The 21,104-nt window shown below is 34.2% G+C and overlaps 1 protein-coding gene across 16 annotated transcripts in view; it reads left to right on the top strand.

Annotated features, from left to right (window-relative positions):
* Nek11 (NIMA related kinase 11) overlaps positions 1-21,104 on the top strand; it is a 312,014-nt gene that overhangs the window by 100,258 nt on the left and 190,652 nt on the right. For all 16 annotated transcript variants that reach the window (XM_048794349.1, XM_048794346.1, XM_048794343.1 and 13 more), the window contains 2 exons: positions 3,885-3,949; positions 4,904-5,030. In XM_048794349.1, coding sequence (XP_048650306.1) covers positions 3,885-3,949; positions 4,904-5,030 — 192 coding nt within the window. The remainder of the gene's footprint in view (positions 1-3,884; positions 3,950-4,903; positions 5,031-21,104) is intronic.

The raw sequence follows: 21,104 nt of genomic DNA, 5'->3' as shown, positions 1-21,104 counted from the left end.
AAAGAAAAGACACAGAAAAAGCTCTACCAGAAGATTTCTAGACCTTATAAATGAGTTCAGCAAAGTGGCAGTATACAAAATCAACACCCATAAATCAATGTCTTTCCTATACTCCTAGACTGATTCAGCCAAGGAAGAAATCAGGAAAATCATCCCATTCACAATAACCTCCAGAAAGAAAAAAGAAAAAGAAAAAGAAACACTTTGGAATTAACGTAATCAAGGAGGTAGAAGTGTCTACAATGAAAATTATAGAACACTGAATAAAGAAATTGAAGAAGACCTTAGAAGATGGAAAGACATCCCATGTTCTTAGATAGGCAGAATTAATATTGTCAAAATGGTCACACTATCAAAACAATATACACATTCAATACAAAACCCATCAAAATATCAAAGACATTCTTCACAGAATTAAAAAAAAATTCTTAGATTAATTTGGTAGAACAAGAGACCCAGAAATGCCAAAGTAATTGAGAACAAGAAAGATAAAGCAGGAGGCATCACAATAACTGATTGCAAATTATATTACAGAGCCATAGTAATAAAAGCAGCATTGTATTGGCATCAAAATAGACATGAAGATCAATGGAGTGGAATAGAAGACACAGAGACAAATCCATATTCCTACAGCCATCTGATATTTGATACAGGTGCCAAAAATATATTTTGGAGAAAAATTCGCCTTTTTAACAAATGGTGCTGGGGAAACTGGAGCTAATATGTTGAAAAATGAAACTAGATTGCTAGCTCTCGCCCTGCACAAACCTCAAACTGAAATATATGAAAGACAGTAATTAGATCAGAAACTTTGCAAGTGCTAGAAGAAAACAGGGTCAATACTACATCATATTGGTGCTAGCACCAATTTCCTTAACAAGACCCCAAAAGTGCTAGAAATGAAGGCAAGAATCAATAATTTGGATGCCATCAAACTCAAAAGCTTCTGCACAGCAAAGGAAATGATTAAGAGCCTAAAGAGAGAGCCTACATAATGGAAGAAAGTCTTGGCCAGCTATTCCTCCAGTAGGGGATTAGTATCCAGAATATATAAAAAATCCAGAATATATATATATATAAAAAAACCCAAACCAAACAAAAAACAAATAGCCCAACCAACCAATGAGCAAAAGAACTAAACTGAAACTTCTCAAAAGAAGAAACACAAATGGCCAACAAATAGAGAATTTTTATTATCGATAGCAATCAGAAATGCAAATCACAAGTTTGCTAAGATTTCATCTAACTACAGTTAGAATGACACTGATCAAGAATACAAACAGGGAGAGCATGGAAGGAAGATTACCTCTAGATAGGGAATAGGGGTGGGAGGGAAAGGGAGGGAGAAGGGGAATAGCATGGATGGTGGAAGGAGATCCTCATCATTATACAAAATACATGTATGAAGATGTGAGAAAAAAATAATACAAACAATAATAAATGCTGGAAAGGTTGTGGGGAAAGAGATACAATGGTACATTGTTGGTGGGACTGCAGACTAGTATGTATGGAGATTCCAAAAAAAACTAGGGATGGAAATACCATGTGACCAAGATATCCCACTACTTGGTATCTTCCCAGAAGCTCTAACATCAACATACTATAGCTATACAGAGCTATACAGCCACCTCAACATTTATAGCAGTACAACTCACGGAATCTAAGTTATAGAATCAATCCAGTGTGCCCACCATCAGATAAATGGATTAAGTAATATATATATGATTTATATGATATCATTTATATGTATGTGATATAAATGAAGTAAGCCAAATTCAGAAACTCAAAGCTTTATTTTTTTCTCTCATATATGCATGCTAGAGTAAAATAATGGAAAGGGGGAAAGAAATATATGATATCATGAAGATGACGGGAAGATCAGTAGTGTAGAAGGAAATGGAGAGGCATAGTGGAGAGGTGGGAAAGAGAAGGTAAAGTGGAATGAATTCTTTAAAAAAATCATGTATGTAGGAATGTACATACATATGTATAAGTAAAAGGAACCAATCAAATATAAATAAACAGATGAGTAGAGTATTAGTCTAGCACACTAATAATAATAGTAGCAGAGTGGAGGAAAGAGAATGGCAGAGAGGAGGGTTGGAGGGAATGTGGGGAATCATGAACTGAAATCAAATTCCATGCATGTTTGAGTTTATGGGAGAAACCCTACTACTAGTATAAAGCTCTCATAAAAAATTTAAATTTTTTCTATTGTTGGGGCTTTTTTTATAACTACAGAAGAAGAAATAAACTTGAATATCTTTATTCATTAGAGATGCAAATAATATCTAGTAGAAGAGATAATCCTGGTGATTATGGTTTATGCTTTGTTGGTCACTAACCAGTTTTGTAGTGCTCCTATTAGTAATACTGTAGCTTCTCAACAACTCTAACAGTTTTTTACCTTAACTGGTTCTTTACTCAATTAATAAATTAAATAAAATATTTGACATATGTTCACTTAATATTTTCATAATATTCATTATTTTATGTTCTGGAAAAGTAAGCCTTTACATTGACCAGAATTTTGTCATATCACTGACCCCCAAGGGAAAGGGAGAAAAGGAATTACCACATTGTGCTTCTTCATTTCCCAATACGTACACCCACTGCCACACACACACACACACACACACACACATACATACATTGCCTTTTGCTAATAGGGCTGAGCCTTCTTAGTGGCTCAGGGGATATGGTGTCAAGGGAGAGGAAGAGGAGAATCGTTATGGGGTAGGTATCTAATGCCAAGCATAAGCCAAGTTTTATTTATCCTTCTTTTGCTATATATAATTTTTCTCGTTTTAAATCATTAAAAAGTTAATGACATACTCATGCATAACCCAGGTCTAGGTATAAAGACAGGAGAGAATAGTGGTTAAACGTAGTTTCTATAGTTGAAAAGACCTAGGTGAGAATTGTTTGTGGCTATATAACCTTCAGTAAATTATACATAATTCTGATTCCTTAGGCCTGGTTGATTTTGTGCCCTTTTTGTCTCCTATGAAGTGAACTATTTAAATTTAGCCTTTCTTTGGATCTGTTCTTTAGTTTGAATTTCAACTTGTTCTGGAAGGTTGAGGTCTAACCACTATACAAATGTATTACAATTGTAATATCATTAATTGTAATGGTGAAACAATTTATTTTTATAACCAGTATTTCTGGTTTTCAACTAATAATAATTTTATTAATTTTGTGGGCATGTACTTTAGATTAATCATTTGTTGGGAAAGAGGTTTCCTTATACTAAGTTAATGTCTGTATTAATAACCATAGTTATAAATAATATTTAATCAAGGTACAATGACTAGTTTCCCCTTCTGCCATCTCTTACCGTCATTTATGTGCCTTTTAAATTATCTCCAACTTGATTATAAGGGATACATAGTCCTATATTGTGAATCTTTATAAATCATGCTACAGAAACATAATACGATCTGCCCTGTTAAAATTGTTAATTTCCCAACTTTTTCCAACTATATGTTCCCCTCTAAAACCTTTATTTAAATAAACATTTCCTTGAAACTGTTTATGGCTTAGCAGCTTAAAAAATTTAAAGATACATATTCAAAGCCAGCCTCAACAACTTAGTGAGGTTCTAAGCAACTTAGCAAGATCCTATCTCAAAATTAAAAAAAAAACCAAAAACATAAATGTAAAAGGGGTTGGAGGAATGTGGCTCAGTGGTTAAGCAACCCAGGATTCAATTCCTGCTACCAAAAAAAATAAATAAATAAAATATATCAGTGGGAATGAATATATATATATAAAATACACACAAACTTGTGAATCACTTCACATATAACCATATATAATATTTGAATTTCAAAATTTTATATTTTACATGAAGTCATATATCCTTTTTTTGCCTTTTGTAGGAGGATACTTCATCGAGATTTGAAATCAAAGAATATATTTTTGAAAAATAATCTCCTGAAAATTGGTAAGTTTTAAAAAATATGTAATCCAAAAACATTACATATTATTCTAGATGTTATTTTATCAAGATGAAGTATATGGTACATGGAACCATTAGAGTTATCATTGGTTTCTTTAAACTTCTCAATTTTTTGTTTGCTCAGATGGGTCCAACTAAACCCAATTGTTTTGTTTCTGATTATCCAATATAAATTGGGATATAAAACATTTACTATGTGCTTGGTTGATTTGACAAATATACGTTGCAGTCCTGCTCAAATATACTTTGAGTTCACTTTCTTGGTAGTGGTTAGACTTGTTTTACTGGTTTGATTAATTATCTAGGTTTCCCACTGACTTTATCATAAGCAATAAGAAGTTATCATGGACAATTAAAATGTTGATATAGTGGCTTTATAGTGTTTATTTCTTCAGAACTGTACCCTCACTTCATAGTTACTAGATTATCTAATCATCATCTGAGATGTTTTTAGGGAGTGAAGGAATAAAAGCATTCATCTAAGGAGGCAAAAATAGAAAAGCCAGTGTATTCAAATTTCTATAGTTATGCTCATGAGTAGTTTCAAGTCTTTTACATTTTCCCTTTATTGTAAATTAAAGAACAAACCTTTCCCTTCCTCAGATAAAATTGTCCATCATCATATTCAACTCTTCCAGAATCATTTCAGACTTGAAGAAGCATTTTATATCAAGTTGTCTAATTGTTAATAATTCCAGAAATAAATAATTTTAGGTTATGTAATTCACTGTACTGGCTCAGTCTTTTTTTCCTATAAAACTTGTGTTTTTATAACTATTTACCAGCTTTATAGAATTTAAAGTATCACTTTCTTCCCCTTTAAAATAGTAGAAGCATTGCATAATAAAATGATCAAATTAGACACACATCCAGTGTTTAATTTCCAGTGCTGATTTTTATTGTTTTAAAGTATTCATAAAGATTAATTATTATTTCTAGGGGATTTTGGAGTTTCTAGACTCCTAATGGGATCCTGTGACTTGGCCACAACTTTAACTGGAACTCCGCATTATATGAGTCCTGAGGCTCTGAAACACCAAGGCTATGACACAAAGTCAGACATCTGGTGAGTGGGCAGTGGGCTGGCCCAGATTGCTTCTTCATCTGTTGCCTAAAGAGAACAATTCATTTTGTTTTTAAGCTCATTTACTTACTACATCCACTCACTTTATCCCTTTGACATTTGAGTTATTTTGTGGCCAGAGTAAAAGAAGGTCTTTTGGATTTGGAACTTGCTATTTTTCATTAAATTGATTTCAAAAATTCTCTTTATTCATAGATTAATTGGTTGCTTTGGATTTTTAGTTCCTAAACCACAGGGGAAAGTTCTTAATGTACCAGGAGCATTAAATTTTGAAATGTTCTGCTAACTTATTAAATAAAGCATTTGTAACTCTAAATACTGGTGTTTTTAAAAGCTCTGTGGGGCATATATTACTTCTCAGTATTTTTTTCTTCTTGTTACTTTTAAGAATTTTACTAAAGATATTGGCTTTATAGATAACCTAAATTTCAAAATTTCTGGGTTTTCAGTGATAGATACACCTGAGATTTCTCTTTTTCTGAGCTCTTGTATTAAATATATTTCTTCCTCTTTGTCATGGAACCAGTTTTAATCTCACTGCAAAAGCCATGTGGAAATTGTGTTCAGTAAGTCCTATTATAAGCAATAGATCCTATTTAGGGAATATGTCTTTCCTTTGAAGAGGAATCATATAATTTTCAGCTTGTTAAGGGTTGAAGGGATAATCAAGCTGAGAGCTTGTTAATTAAGTAAATAATTATTGTATGCAAATTAATGTAAGTAGTTCTGAGGTTTCAAAGATGAGCAATGTGAAATATGTACCCACTTCAGTTTTTAAAGAAGATAAAGGAGAAAATTGTCTTTTCTCTGGTTATGGAAAAGTGAACCACAACAGGGAATATAGCTTGGAATTTTCATAAAGCTCATACTTCTGTTCTTGTGGTGCCTCCCTAGTGGGAGAGAACACTGTCAAGATTATGTCTGGCTGTAGAAATTCCCCATAAATCTCTTCCCTTTGTTTCATTCTTTTGGTTATTTGTTTCTAGTGGCTTCACTGGAGTTTTTTCCTTGTTAGCTTGCTTCTGCCCTATGGGTCTCTTTCAGTTCACTTATCATTTTCCCTTATCCATCCCCCTAACCACGGTCTCCTGCCATGTCCCCACTAAAAGTGAAAAACAAAACCCAAATCAAACAAAAACAAAATACAATGCTCAGAGGAATAAGTTTCTTTAAATTTTGCTTTTTCAGCATCTACTATTTGCCCCAAATTGTGCAATAGCCCTTGGAGTATAAAAGCAAAACCAATGGGATTCCTGTTCCTCATGAGAAATCTTGTTCATCTTGATGTCACTGTCTTCAGTTAGAGGACATCAATGTTAGGCTTCAGATTGAATTCAGTTACATATCTATATTCTCTTTACAATTTTAACAATTATTGTGGATGTTTAAAACAGATTCAAATATATGTCTTCATAATTTAAGGTTGATATCTGAAGACATTACATAATGTCATTTGATTAAGAGTGAATTAATTTAGGAAACCCATCATTTAAGTTTTGGAAATTACATATAGCAGTTAACCTGGTTCCTTTTGATGAGGTATCTGCATTTGCTTGTCAAGTCTGATACATATCTCCTAGAGAATGGGGCAAGAGGACCCACAAGGAGGAATAAAGCACAGAATTTGTCTCAGTTGTGTTAGTGCTACTTTTTTTTCACAAATTGCTCTTACCAGTGTATGAAGAATTATAGGAATACAAAATCGTGTTGCTTTATGTTTTATGTTTACAAAAATATCTGACTCAGGCAAAGCCAAAACCTTCCAAATATAAAATTGCAGAGAGATTTTAATTTATCTGTCCAAGTTTTAGGTCCACTCCCCTTGCAGGGATGATTAACTATTCAGCAAGTGTAAGCTGAGGATTCATCATCATCCTGACCCCCCACCAAACCATCTTATTATGAATTTAGTAATTACCTTTGTTGTGTCTAAATTAAAATGGGCTTATCTGGTAATGAAATTTCTATTGCCAAACCTAAGTGGGAAAAATGACAGAAAAATATTTATTAAGTGTAGTGGCAGATATGTATATGTGATTAGTAATCTTGGGGAGACACTCTTAGAAAAATTAGATTGAGGATGACACCCTGTCTCTGGATTTTAGCATGTAGCATCTGTTTATTGTAAAATACTTTCTTAGAATTGGAAACTCTTATAAATAATTGACAGGTGTTTTGCTTTAGCAACTAATAGCTGTATGTATTATGTTTATAATGCTTAAAGAAAAATTGGTTTTATATTAATAATATTTTCTTTTGTTAATGCTTACCCATATGTAACTTCATCTTCCTTCCACACTCTGTTAAACCTTTCTGGATTTAATTATTTATAGTATTTAAATACAGTAAGTCACTCTCTTAAAAGTAGGTTAGTCCAATAGTTAATAAACAGTTATTTGGAAAGAGGATAATTAGGTTCACTAAGGACAATGCTTTGAACACAGCTGAATTGTAATAGCAATTGGTAAATAATTTTTTCTCTACAGGAGAAATATGAACATGCATGCATTGGTTCCTAGGCCAGGTCTTTAAATTGATCTAAACTATGAAAAATTAGAATACATAATTTTTGTAGGAGAAACAAAGGACAATAGTATTGGAATAAGGCAATAGAATACTTCACTGTTTGTCATATTTATCATGTTATGAGAAGTTAATCAGATGGCTCTTTGATCTGTGGCCCTATAATTCTTGGAGTGATTTAAGTGGAGGAAATAATGTTGGGCATTTTTGGGACATTAGAGTGCACTCTGAGGCTTTTGGATGTTGCTGAGGCTCAGATTTTTGCTCAGAGATCCAGCATGGAGGTCAGCTGGGTAATGGACACTAGAGGAGTATAGTTCATGCCCAGTATTGGAATCAGGCTTTGGCCAGAAGTATCAGCAAGGTTTAGTTACAGGTGAAAGAAAACAGAAAGGAATCAGCTCCTTCCTGGTCCATCAGGACCAAGAAAGTGTCCTCATTAGGGAATATTTCCTGGGTGAACAGAAGAAGGGTTAGGGAGGGCAATAGCCTATTTTCTGATGAAGGATATAGGAGAAAGATAAATACAGGCCAAGTTGGTAACTCCTATAACTAAAATCAGGCCTGCTAGTATCTGACATTCAACAGCCTCTTCAGGCCTCTGTTGGTGAGGGAAACTCTACAACAAGAGAGGCCATTCCTCTTAACTGCCCATGACCTGGGCAGTTCTTGTATAAGTTCACAAGCAAGCTGTCGGTTGGAGAATACCTTACTAGGGAATAAACGCTGATGTAATTATTTTCAACCAACAAAAGCCGAGGTAGGAAAACATATGGTCACTTACAGTAGATTTGAGCAATTTTATATTTTTTTCTATGTCTCAGCATGAAATGATTGACATAAACTCTGTATTATCTATAAGTTTGACCTGATGAAATTTAAGATTATAACATAATAAATCCTTGTTAAATTGATATCAATGATGATGAAAATAAACACAAAAGCAGCAATAAAAATCAGTAAGAGCTACCCTTTACGGAGTGCTCACTCTATGATTAATTAATAGTTACTCTTCTAATTGCTCCATATACTTATTTGGTATTACCAAAAAATACAATATGTAATTTTATAACCTGCTTTTTTTCATTTAGCAAATGGAATCTTGTTCTGCTTCAATAAACATATATCTACATACCATTTAAATGTTTGCATAGTTTTCTATACAAGATCACAGTTTTCTCAACCAAGGTCTTACTGTTCTTTGAAAATTTTCAAGTTTTTACTATGAGGTGTCTGGGACTGAATTTTTCATTATACTACTTGAAATTAGTTGAGCTTCTTATATTTGTCAATGAATGTATTTATTCAAATGCAGGAGGATTATAGCCATTATTGCTTTGAATATTTTTTTCCTTTCTCTCTCCTTCTGGTGCTTCATTATATGTATACTCATGTGCTTGATGGTATCTCACATTTCCCTTTATTTATTTTTCTTTTTGTTCTTCAGACTGCATAAACTCTACCCATTTTCCAGTTCATGGCTTCTTTACTCTCTCAGTTGAAGTCTACTGTTCATCTCCTCTAGTGAATTTCTGATTTCCATAATTGTACTTTTCATCTCCAAAATTTCTGTTTGGTGATTTTTAGTGTAATTTTTCTCTTTATTAATATTCTCTATTTGATGTGACGTTTTCATCACCCTTCACTTCTTTACACATTTTTTCTTTAATTTTTTGAGCACATTTATAATAGCTGCTTTGAAGTCTTTGTTAAAGGTAATATCTGCAACTTCTCTGGTAATGTCTATTGTGTGCTTTCCTGTTTATTTTTATGTTTCACAATTGTTGAAAACTCTGCATTTTAGATAATATATTGTAGCAACTCTGAACACTCATTCCCTCCTTAACTACCATACCTTCTCTGAGTCTTGTTTGTTTACTTACTTATTTGACGACATTCTGGGATATTTTGGTAAAATCTATTTTCCCTGTAGTATTAAGTCTCTCAAGTTGTTCCTCCAAGAGTACAGCCCTGGGTATAAATGTTTTCTTTGGATGACAGTGATTTTAGCTGGAATTTCCTTGTCTCTTTCTCTGTTCTCTCTGTTAAGCTGCCTGCCTTTGTTGAAGCTACCCAGCTTATTACCACCCTTAATTGTAAGTAGCTTTTTACTAAGTTCTTGAACCTCTAGTTGAGACCAGTCATTCCAAAGAAAGTCAAATTTGGATGGAGTCTTCCCAGTACCATGCACTTTGTAGCAAGGAGAATCTCAGATAAGGAGAATGTGACTATTGGAACCTAGCAGGGCCTGGGTTCCTGGGCAAAGGGGCTTCTTTGGAAGGAAGAAACTGGTCAACACAATCTATCACTTTTCACATGCTTTGTTTACAATATGATGTTGATAGTACTTTTAATGAAAGTATTCTTATTGTGTTGTCCTTCACTCTTAATTGGGGTAAGCCTGTAATTATGGCAAAATTGATGTTACTGTAATACTTAAGTCTAGATCATCAAAGGTGACACAGACTTTGCCTGGTTTTCCTGAGATCCTTGCTTTTGGAACCCAACTACCACATTGTAAGGAAGCCTGAGGAGCATATTGAGAGGCCAACATGGTAAGTACACATTGAGAGGAACCAAGGCCTTTGATCTTCAGCCCAGCTGAGCCTCCAGCTAAGACCCAACACCAATTGTTAATGACCCATCTTGGAATAGATCTAACCCCAGTTCAGCCTCCCCAGGAGGTGCTGTGAGGAATGGATTCAAGGCTTTCCTGTCAATTTCTGATCAAATTGATTCATGATCAAAATTACTGGTCATTGTTTTGTGGCACTAAGTTTTAGGGTGGTTTGTTATGTATCAGTGGTGACTTCAACAGAGCCTTTACAGGAGGTTATCAATCAGGAATTGAAACACAGCCTCAAATCTGGGGCTACATTGTTGCAAGGTCTAATTTATTTCAAAAGTTGCCAATTAATGGCTTAGAGAAGCAGTTTGTGCCAGGAAAACTGTCCATTTGGATAATACCAAAGAATACGGACCTTAACTGATGACCTCTGCACCAGCAACCTTTCCACGTGCCCAGAACTCTCCCTTCACTGATCCTCAAATCCCAACTTCACTTTCTCCCTACTCTCAAACTCAGCCCCAGCCCTGGACCATCAACTTACTCCAAAATCGTGTCTCCATTACTCGTATAATTCACTGATATGGTGGAGCCCACTTATACCAGCTAGCAAGACCCACATCTCTTTTTAACTCAGCATTCAGTAGTTGGTATTTTTATCATGGAAATCAATAAATGCTGCAAAGTAGGGTTTCCCCTTCGATACCAGAAAGCTAGTGTACCAGGATATCTAATACCTTTAGCTTTACTCCTTCTTGCCCCTTTGTGGTGGTGTAGAAAGAAAGACATCAAGACATATATATATTCTGGTGTCTGTCCTCAAAGGCTAGACAGGCATATAAAAATTCTATATGCTATTATGGTATAATACAGGGCTCTGATGTATAAAGGAGGTAGTGATTTACTACTGGGGTAGTGGTGCAGAGTATCAACTATATTCTCAGAGTGGGTAATGGGGCAGCTCACAATGATGAAGGATGGAGAAGAGTTTGACAAAAAACATTTTGGGTAGAGGGAAAAGTATCAATGACCAAAAATGGAGAGTATCTACTGGAGGAGTTGGAGGGGACTGTGTAGGGAAAGAAAGTGATTGGCCAGAGGAATCATTTGAGTTGGGCCTTATCATTCACAAAGGGTCTCAAATATATGTGTTTGAAGTTGTCTCCAAATGAGGAGTTATATGTTAAAGGCATTAATTTATTTAACGTGAAAATTTTAAATATATCATACATTTTGAAACTCTTGTATTGGTATTTCTTCATTAAAAAATAAACCAGGAATTTAAAAATAATTGCAAATGAGTGTTTTCTATGACTCCTGAAGACTTGGGGGACACTGTTATTAAGGACATGGAAGCATTGTCTTCTCATTGTAAAGCTCATTGTCTTCTCATGAACTTGAGGATAAAATGCATATATGTGGCATGAAGGGGAGTGGTGGTCAATGGTGGAGGACTCATATAAGCCATGATAAGGAACATGGGTTTTATTCTGAGAGATGATGAATTGCTGAAATCTGCTAAGCCTAGGGACATTGTATTAGTCAGCTTTGCTGGAATAGCAACTCTAAAAAAAATCTTAGCATTCTTAAAACATGTAATTTTTTCTTCATATTACATGGAGACTGCAGGTTAAATAAATCTCTGCTCTAAGTTGCTATCATGCTCTGCTCCAGGATTTTCTCAATTCCAGGACACAGATTTTCCCATAAGCAAAAAGGGATCAATAGTGTGAGAGAGAAGGAGCAAGGGCTTAGCTAAACTATGTACCTGTGTTTAAAGCTTCTACTCCATTGTGACATTCTTCATATCTGCCCATATTACATTGACTGAACCAAGTCATGCCAATTCCAATATCAACAAGAAAGGAAGCACACCCTCCATGGGAAAGGGAAAAGGAATTAGAGCAAAGAGTAATCAGTCTTCCAGGGGAGTCAGTCTTATAAGGATACCAAGCAAGATTGTAGAAAACAGACTGGAGGGGATGGCTGGAACAGACTAAAGAAGGGAGATAGGCAGATTTTCTATTAACCTGCCACATTTGACTACTTGTGATATTCTTTCTTTAAATGCCTCTGAAGTCTGTATAAAATTAAAGCAGTTGGAACATAGCCACTTGCTCAAAGTGTGAAGCAGTTTATGCCACATAAGTAGTGGAGGCTGTTTCCACATCCAGCCTTAGTAGAGTGTCTGAGTGAGTAACAGCAGGGAATGGGAGGATGCCCAATTATTTCTGTTACCAATCACCTGTGCACACTAACTTAGCAGTGTCCATGGTCCTTTCCCAAACTGCATGGCTTGTATAAAATTTGTGACTGTGACCTCAAAAATAGCTAAAGATGAAAAAAAAATGATTTCCCTTTTAGCCAGGTTTTTTTTCTCCACACCCTGTTGTCTCCCTGCCTTTTTTTCTCTTTTGGTATTGGTTTTGTTCTTCCATTGGCCAAGTTCTTATGGTCTAGAGGACATGGAACTACCACTAGGGGTAGGGATGAGATAATCTTCAAAAAATTGTAAATCTTGATTGTGGAACTAATTAGAGAGAGCTGGTATGAGCAGGAGAAAATTCACCTGAACCATGTTTGTTTGTTTGTTTTTCTATAATTTTATGGATCTTCTCTAAAACATGGTGACATGCATGATAATGGTGGGAGGAATGAATTTACTTTTCCTTTTAAATATTCCTTTAAAAATTCAGTTTATTAGTCACACCAGCCATATTTCAAGTTCTTATCTCCATATGGCTTAGTGACCACTATTTGCAGAAATATAGAAAATTTTTATCAGTGTGGAAAATTATATTGAAGTTATACTACTCCAGCTGCTTTAGGTCTTATCCTTATTTTACATTCACCCTGATTTGGGATTGGGGAGCATCTCTACTAGTTTTAGCTGCTATTCTTAACTTGGCCCGCTGTGCTTTCTTTCAAGTGAGTACTTGTTGGCTATTTTGAGGTTCTACTGTTCTCAGACCCTTCAATCATGTCGTTGCTTCCCTTCCCTTCTCACACAGATACTGACACTGTGCAAGTCATGTAGTTATGCAGTTTCTCTTAACCCACTTCTACTTTGAGCTTCAAAGGGGACTCCTTACCACTTAACTTTGTTTGAAAATATTGGGCCATGAGTTTTTGCTTTTGCGATCTAACTTCTCTATTTTACATTGGGATTCAATGAAGATCCTAAAGCTGTGTTTCCATCCTAGCTGACATTTCTTTCCAAATGTTCAGAATCAGCATTCTAACAAGATCACTAGGTAGTTTGTATATACATTAAAGGAAAACAATATAAGTCTGGGACATGGCAGCCCTTAATAAACACTTTCTATGTAATATTGTTTCTTGAGTATTAACTCAAGCAACCAATGTCTATTTTTAAAAATTTAAATATTCAGAACTTATGTTAATATTTGATTCTAAGTAGACTTTTGTTAAGGATAATGTACCCTAAAGCAAAACTCACTACTCATTAAATTTATATTACTATATTCAACTGCTTAAATTATGTGTACTCTTTTTTTCAGTGTGTATTATCAAAGTGCTTCTCAATTACAGCAAATAAAAATATTATCAAGAACATCACTAAAACTTCCTAACAAACCAAAAGCATTCACTGTTGCAGGTTAGAGTTCTGTTTACAGGGTCTGGGAAGATTTCAAAGGGCAAATTTAGCTATGCTGAGTCAAGGCAAAGTCTGAGTTGCATTTTAAATTCATTATCAAACTCTGATTCAGCAATCCTCCCCATAGTTCTGGTTGACTTGGACAAATGGCAAGTTTATGGAGTAGGTATAGTTTGCTTCACATGCACCTGATCCCAACTTTCCCTTTTATCACTTCTAGTCATTTCCACAGGGACTTATTTGCTTCCTTCTTCAAAGTTGACTGCATTTTGGTAAGAAAGGAATTCAAATCACAGACTTCTAAGTAAAATACACTTCTTAATGTATTTTTCAGCTATCCTTACCTGACTCTGCCCCCTCAACACTTTCATATTGTCAAAGTTAAGAACTGGGAGTCAAATAAGAGAAAATCCTTCAAAGGAAGTTAGGAATTTGAGATGATATAATAGTTCCCATATGTAAATGTCAAGTTGAAAGTATGTGAAAATAAAAGCATAGAGACATATAAATATAGTTACCAGAATTTTAAAAATTATATATAATAGAATTTTAAATGTATAACCAAATAATAAAAAATCCTTTCACCCCAAGTGTCAAGGGGGTTTCTGTAACCAAATTGTCTCATATTTCATTCATTAGTACCCATTCCAGCAGGTGCACTGGGACCACAGCAGGTCTTTTTCTGCAGATTACTGACTGATGAACAAAGACTTATCCATGTGCTCAAGCATAAGCAAATATCATAGATCAAAGTGAATGCATAAATGAAAAGCAGCATGATGCAGTGTAGCTGAGAGAATTTCCAAAAAAGACAGTAGCCATATCAAAGTTATTTGGTTACTGAATCAGCCTCTAGATCTAACTGTTCTGTAATCTGTTTAGCCAGGTAACTGCACATCTTTTTATAATCTTAATAAATTCATCAAATGTGTTTCAGGTAGAGTTATATCCCTATAAAACCGGGAGTTGACTCTCATGATCAAGTCACTGGTAAGAGATATCTAATTTCCCTTTCCTTCCAAGCAGTGAAAAAACAGTAGGCAAACTTGTCTGCCTTTCTTTCATTTTCCATGGAGAGTCTCATTGTGTGTGCCCTGTTTGCCATGATCTGATGATGCCTTGCACTGTTTATTGTTGAAGGGCCCAGTGATCATTAAAGGTGAATTTTGATTCCAAATGTTGATCTGGAAAGTCAGCCTGTGCTTGAAAGGCTCTGTCAGGGCTAGCCTATGATTTCCAACTAAAGAGACCTTAAAGATCTGAAATGCTCTGATTGGAGCAGCCTTGAGAGGAAGGATGACATGAGTGTATGTTTCCACAGTCTGCAGCTTGGGTTGCTATCCTGGCCTCCACCTGGCTCCACCATCTACTCAATATGCAACACTCAGTTTGCCCAATCTTCTGATTTTCTCATCTGAAAAATGAGTTCCTACCACCTTGGGGTTGTTGTGAGGATCATTCAGTGAGTTAAAATGTATAAGGAATGTAGAACAGAGCATAAATCATAATAAACACAATTAAAATTTTAGATATTATTTTTACTACTTCTTATTGTTGCTGTTTGTATTATTGGTGGAGACAATCTTAACAGATAACTTTCAAGACGGCTTAAAATGTCTCTGTTCAGGGATGATTGCTCCCATCAACCCTTCAGATCTGTCAGCCAGGAGAGGTTGTATGGTTTTGTTCTGCTTCTAATCCAAGTCCTGAAGTAAACTCTGAGCCTGTGGGGACTAAGCATAGATCCTCAGATAAAATGAGAGTTTGGAATTAGAAAATCTTTATACTCCCTTAGCTGTACTATTCTATGAGTAGGAAAAGAAATTCTTGAGGTTTGAATTACAGACTTTTTAGTGCACTTCATAACACAAATATTTTACACATTCTGAACACAAATAGAAATATTTGATTCAATCTGATTATTATCATTTATTAGTAATAAATAGCCTCTTTTCTCCAAGAAAACTTTTGTTTATAGATAACAAATACTAATGATATTGTCTGTTTTTATTTTAGTCATTCTGAGGAGTCTTTTTAATTACTACACTATGGTTTTTATTTTTTATTTGTCTGATGGCTAAAGAGTTGAGCATTTTCTCATGATTTTTGACCACTTAGTACATGTTCAAGTCTTTTGCCCATTTTTCTATTGGATTCTTTTGTTTTTCTTATTGATTTGTAGTTTTAATTAATTAATTAATTATTTTGCATATACTGGTTACCAGTCTTTGGTGAATATTTGAATCACAAATATCTTCTCCCTCTTGTTATTCCATTTTATTCTTCTAATGGTATCTTTTCATGAATAGAAGTTCATAATTTTTTAAACTTCTTTATTTTATACCTTTATTTTACTTATTTATGTGGTGCTGAGGATTGAACCCAGGACTTGCACATGCTAGGTGAACGCTCTACTGCTGAGTCACAATCCCAGCCCTGGAAGTTCATAATTTTTTATGAAGTTCATTTTATAAGCCCATAACTTTATTGTTAATTTGTTTCTCAAGAAATCAGGAAGATATTCTCATTTCTTCATTTAAAAGCTTTATGATTTTATCTTTTCCTGTTAATCTATAATTGATTTTTTTTTAGAGAAAAAAATAATTATTGCTTTACTAGCAAAGGAAAAACACGGAGGACTTATGTCCTCGAATCTGTGATTCTCCCTATCAGAGGAAACAGAGAATTTAAAAAGAGGTGTTTCAAAGGCTACATTCCAGGTTATAATTGATGTGTGTGTGTGTGTGTGTGTGTGTGTGTGTGTGTGTGAAAGAGAGAGAGAGAGAGAGAGAGAGAGAGAGAAGAGAAGAGAAGAGAGATAGATATGGGGGGAGGGGAAGGGGAGACATATATCCAAATAAATTATTTTCTGTACTGATATTCAATTGACCCAGCATAATTTTTTTAAAAAAAACCATGTTTACATAATCATGCACTAGAGTTCATCTTTACATTACTCAAGTGATTGAATTTGTGCAGTTCTGTGTTCTCAAAGACTGTCTTTGAGAACGGTTCTACTTTATTCCATTGGTCTGTTTTTTTTTTGTCTTCTTTTCCAATATCACACTCTCATAAGTACTATAACTTTGTAATAAAACTTGATACTTGATAGCAATCCATATGACTTCAGAATCAACTTGTAAATTTCTTCAAAAAAGTCCATTAGGATTTTAATTGTTATTGTATTAGCTCTATAAATCATCAGTATTGAATCTTCCAATCTGTGAACATGGGTCTAGTATCCATGAAGACCTGGGTGGACTGCCTATCCAAGGGAAGGGCAGGGAGACAGAGAGTTGGGTGCAGATTACCAGGCAAGAAAGACTATGCAGGTTATCTCTGCCTTTCATTGTCTTTGATCTCTCCCTCTTTTTTTTTTCAGTCTTAAATAATTTCTTGGCACTGCATTGTGGTTTACATTGTAATGTAGGATCTAACACATCTTTTGCTAAGTTATTTGTAGGTATTTGACATTTTGTGATGTTACTGTAAATGACATTTTAAATTTCATTTTAAAAATGTGTCTCTACTGCTGAGTGCTCTACTGCTGAGTCACAACCCCAGCCTGTATCTAGTAAACTCACTAAATTCACCTGTTAATTCTAAAAATTTGTCAAAATTTTTATATATGCAATCATGTTGATACGATTAGTGACAATTCAACGTCTTTCCCAGTCTTCATGGTTATTATTAAATTTTCTGGACTGATTGTACTGTGTAGCACCTTTACTAACTGTTGAATAGATGTGGTACAGGCATCCTTATCTTGATTCCTATGTCAGAAAAAAAATAAATTTTCATATTTAACCAGTAAGCTTAATGTTACTACATATTTAGCTTCAAAAATCAGATTAAGGATGTTACCACCCATATCTAGTGTGCTGACTTTGCTTCTTTATAAAAATGTAAATAGATTTTAATATTATGAAATGCATTTTTCCACATCTATCAAGATGATGTTATGATAGTTCTCTTTTATCCTGTAATGAGGTTTGTTTCATTAATTGATTTTCAAATGTTATGTCAACTCTGTATTCCTGAAATAAATAAAATCTACTTTATCATAATGTAGTATTGTTTTATTATATCATCATATTCTATTTCTAATATGTATATACATATTATGCATTTAGAGTTTTTGCATTTACATTCATGAAAAACGTTCACCTATGATTTTCCTTTTCAGTAAAATATTTATTATATTTTGCTATCAATGCTTTTCTGGCTTTAGAAAATGAAGAGGTTGAAAAAGACTGGTGTTATTTATTAATTAAATGTTTGAAAGAATTTGCTAGGAAAGTCATCTGGTCCTATAGTTTTCCTGTGGAAAGCTTTTTAATTTTATTATTATAATTTTTAATGCATACTCATTGTATAATTGATGGATTTCACTGTGCCATTTCCATGCATGCACATATATATTGTGTGGTCATCATAGCCACCCTCCCTTTCCTCTTCCTCTTCCCTTCCTTCTTCCTTCCTCTTCTCTGATAATCCCTCTTCTACTTCCAGGTCATCCTTTATTTTTTTTTTTTGAGTTTTCACATATAAGAAAAGAACATTCAATACTTGTCTTTCTGTGTCTGATTTATCATGATGTCTCCAGTTCCATTCATTTTCTTTTGAGTGACATGATTTTGTTATTCTATTTTTGGATGAATAATGTTTTCTTTATCCATTCATTTGTTTGGATAAATATCTAGGAGTAGATCATATCTAGATCATATGGTAGTTCTAATTTTAGTGTTTTGAGGAACCTTTATATTATTTTCAATGGTAGCTATACTAATTTGTATTCTCACCAACAGTGTATAAAAGTTCCTTTTTCTCCATGTCCTTGCTATAATTTTTTATAATAATCATTCTGACAGAGGTGACATGGATGGCTAAAGATATTGAGCATGTTTTCATATATTTAGTGCTATTTTTATTTCTTTGAGAAGGTCTATTAAGAACATTTGCCCACTTTTTGATTGATTTACTTGTTTTTTTTTTCTGCTGTTAGTTTTTTGAGTTCTTTATATATTCTGGATATTAATCCTCTGTTAAATGAATAACTGGCAAAGATTTTCTCCCATTCTGAAGATTTCTTTACTCTGTTGTTTATTTCATTTGCTGTATAATTTTTTTTAGTTTGATATAATTCTACTTGTCAATCCCTTTCTTTGCTTCCCAGGTTTTGGAGTCCCATTTGGGAAATTGTGGCCCATGCCAATATTTTTAAGGGTTTCCCCTATGTTTTCATTTAGTAGTTTCAAAGTCTCAGGTCTTCATTGAGGTCTTTGATCCATTATGAGTTATTTTTTCGTACAGATTGAGAGATACGGATCTAGTTTCAATCTTCTACATGTGGATATCTACATGTAGAAGATATCCATTTATTTGTTTGGATAAATATCCAGGAGTAGATCATATCGAGATCATATGGTAGTTCTAATTTTAGTGTTTTGAGGAACATTTATATCATTTTCCATGGTAGCTATACTAATTTACATTCTCACCAACAGTGTATAAAAGTTCCTTTTTCTAAGCATAATTTGATGTTTTCTTTATCACTAGTGTGTATGTAGGTATATGTATTAGCACAATGTACTTTTTTGTTATGGAAAGGAATGAGGCTTAATTTTAAGAAGTACCAATGAGATTTGTCCACTGAAACCCAGAGAGTACTATGTTCAGATCCAGTTCAATCTGGAACTTTACATATGTACAGAAAGGTATTCTAGTAATTTTTTGACACTTAAAGAAATTGGGCAAGAAATGTAGCTTCTCCCTGGTTGTATCCAGTGTATATTTTCAATTAGCTATAGCTGTGGGGTTTATTTCTGGGTCCTCTGTTGTTTTGTTAGTATGGCTCTGTAGCATAGTTTGAAATCAGGTATTATGACACATATAGCACTGCTTTTCTTTCTCAGGATTGCTTTGGCTATTTTGGGTCTTCATGCTTCCAAAGAATTTTAACATTTTTTAATGGCATTGGTATTTTTATAGGGATTACATTGAATAATAGGGCACTTACAGTAGCATGGTTATTTTAATAATATTAACTATGAACATGGGAGTTTTGCTATATTTTAGTATCTTCATCATTTTCTTTCTTCAGTGTTTTGTAATTTTTGTTGTAGAGGTCTTTCACCTCCTTTAATTTATTCTTCAGTTTATTCTACGATTTCTTTTGTTTTTTGTTTTGTTTTGTTTTTGTTTGAGGTTGTTGTGATTAGGATTGGTTTCTGGATACCTTCCTCAATGACTTCACTATTAGTGTATAGAAAAATGATTCAGTTTTGTATGTTCATTTCATATCCTTCTGCTTCACTGGGATTTTCTGAGGAGTCTGGGATTTTCTAAATAGACAGAATGCAGATAGGAATGATTTGACTTCTTCATTTCCTACTAGTATTCATTTTTTTCTTCCTCTTGCCTAATTGCTCTGGTTAAAATTTTAAGTACTTTATTGAATAAGAGTGCTGAGAGTAGACGCCCTTGTCTTGTTCCTGATCATAGAGGAAATGCGTTCAGTTTCTCCCCATTCAGCAAGATGTTGGCTATGGATTTGTCTTATATGGCCTTTATGTTGAGGTGTGAGCCAACTATATCTGATTTATTCAGGGGTTTTATTAGAAGTGATGATGAATGTTTTTCAAAGTCTTTTTCTGCATCTATTGAGATGATCATGTGATTTTTTTGTTGATCCCATTTGTGCATTATGTTTATTGATTTGCATATATTGAACCATCCATGCATCCCTGGAATGAAACCAAGTTGATCATGGTGTGTGATTTCTTTTTTTTTTTATTGGTTGTTCAAAACATTACAAAGCTCATGACATATCATCTTTCATACATTTGACTCAATTGGGTTATGAACTCCCATTTTTACCCCAAATACAAATTGCAGAATCACATCGGTTACACACTCACATTTTTACATAATGGCGTATTAGTGACTGTTGTATTCTGCTACTTTTCCTATCCCCTACTATCCCCCCTCCCCTCCCCTCCCATCTTCGATTTCTACCTCATCTGCTGTTGTTCAATTCTCTCCCTTGTTTCCCCCCCTTTCCCCTCACAACCTCTTATATGTAATTTTGTGTAACATTGAGGGTCTCCTACCATTTCCATATGCTTTCCCTTCTCTCTCCCTTTCTCTCCCCCCACTCGTCTTTGTTTAATGTTAATCTTTTCCTCATGCTCTTCCTCCCTGTTCTGTTCTTAGTTGCTCTCTTTATATCAAAGAAGACATTTGGCATTTGTTTTTTANTCTGTACTTTTCTTTGTTGGGATTTTAAAAATTATTGTTTCAATCTCCATTGCTTGTTATTGATCTATTCAAGTATTTATATCCTCTT

This window comes from Marmota marmota, unplaced genomic scaffold (assembly GCF_001458135.2).
Source record: "Marmota marmota marmota unplaced genomic scaffold, marMar, whole genome shotgun sequence".
Classification (NCBI taxonomy): Eukaryota; Metazoa; Chordata; class Mammalia; order Rodentia; family Sciuridae; genus Marmota; species Marmota marmota.
Note: the sequence above shows the minus strand (reverse complement) of the source record. Positions and strands in the feature narration are given on the sequence as shown.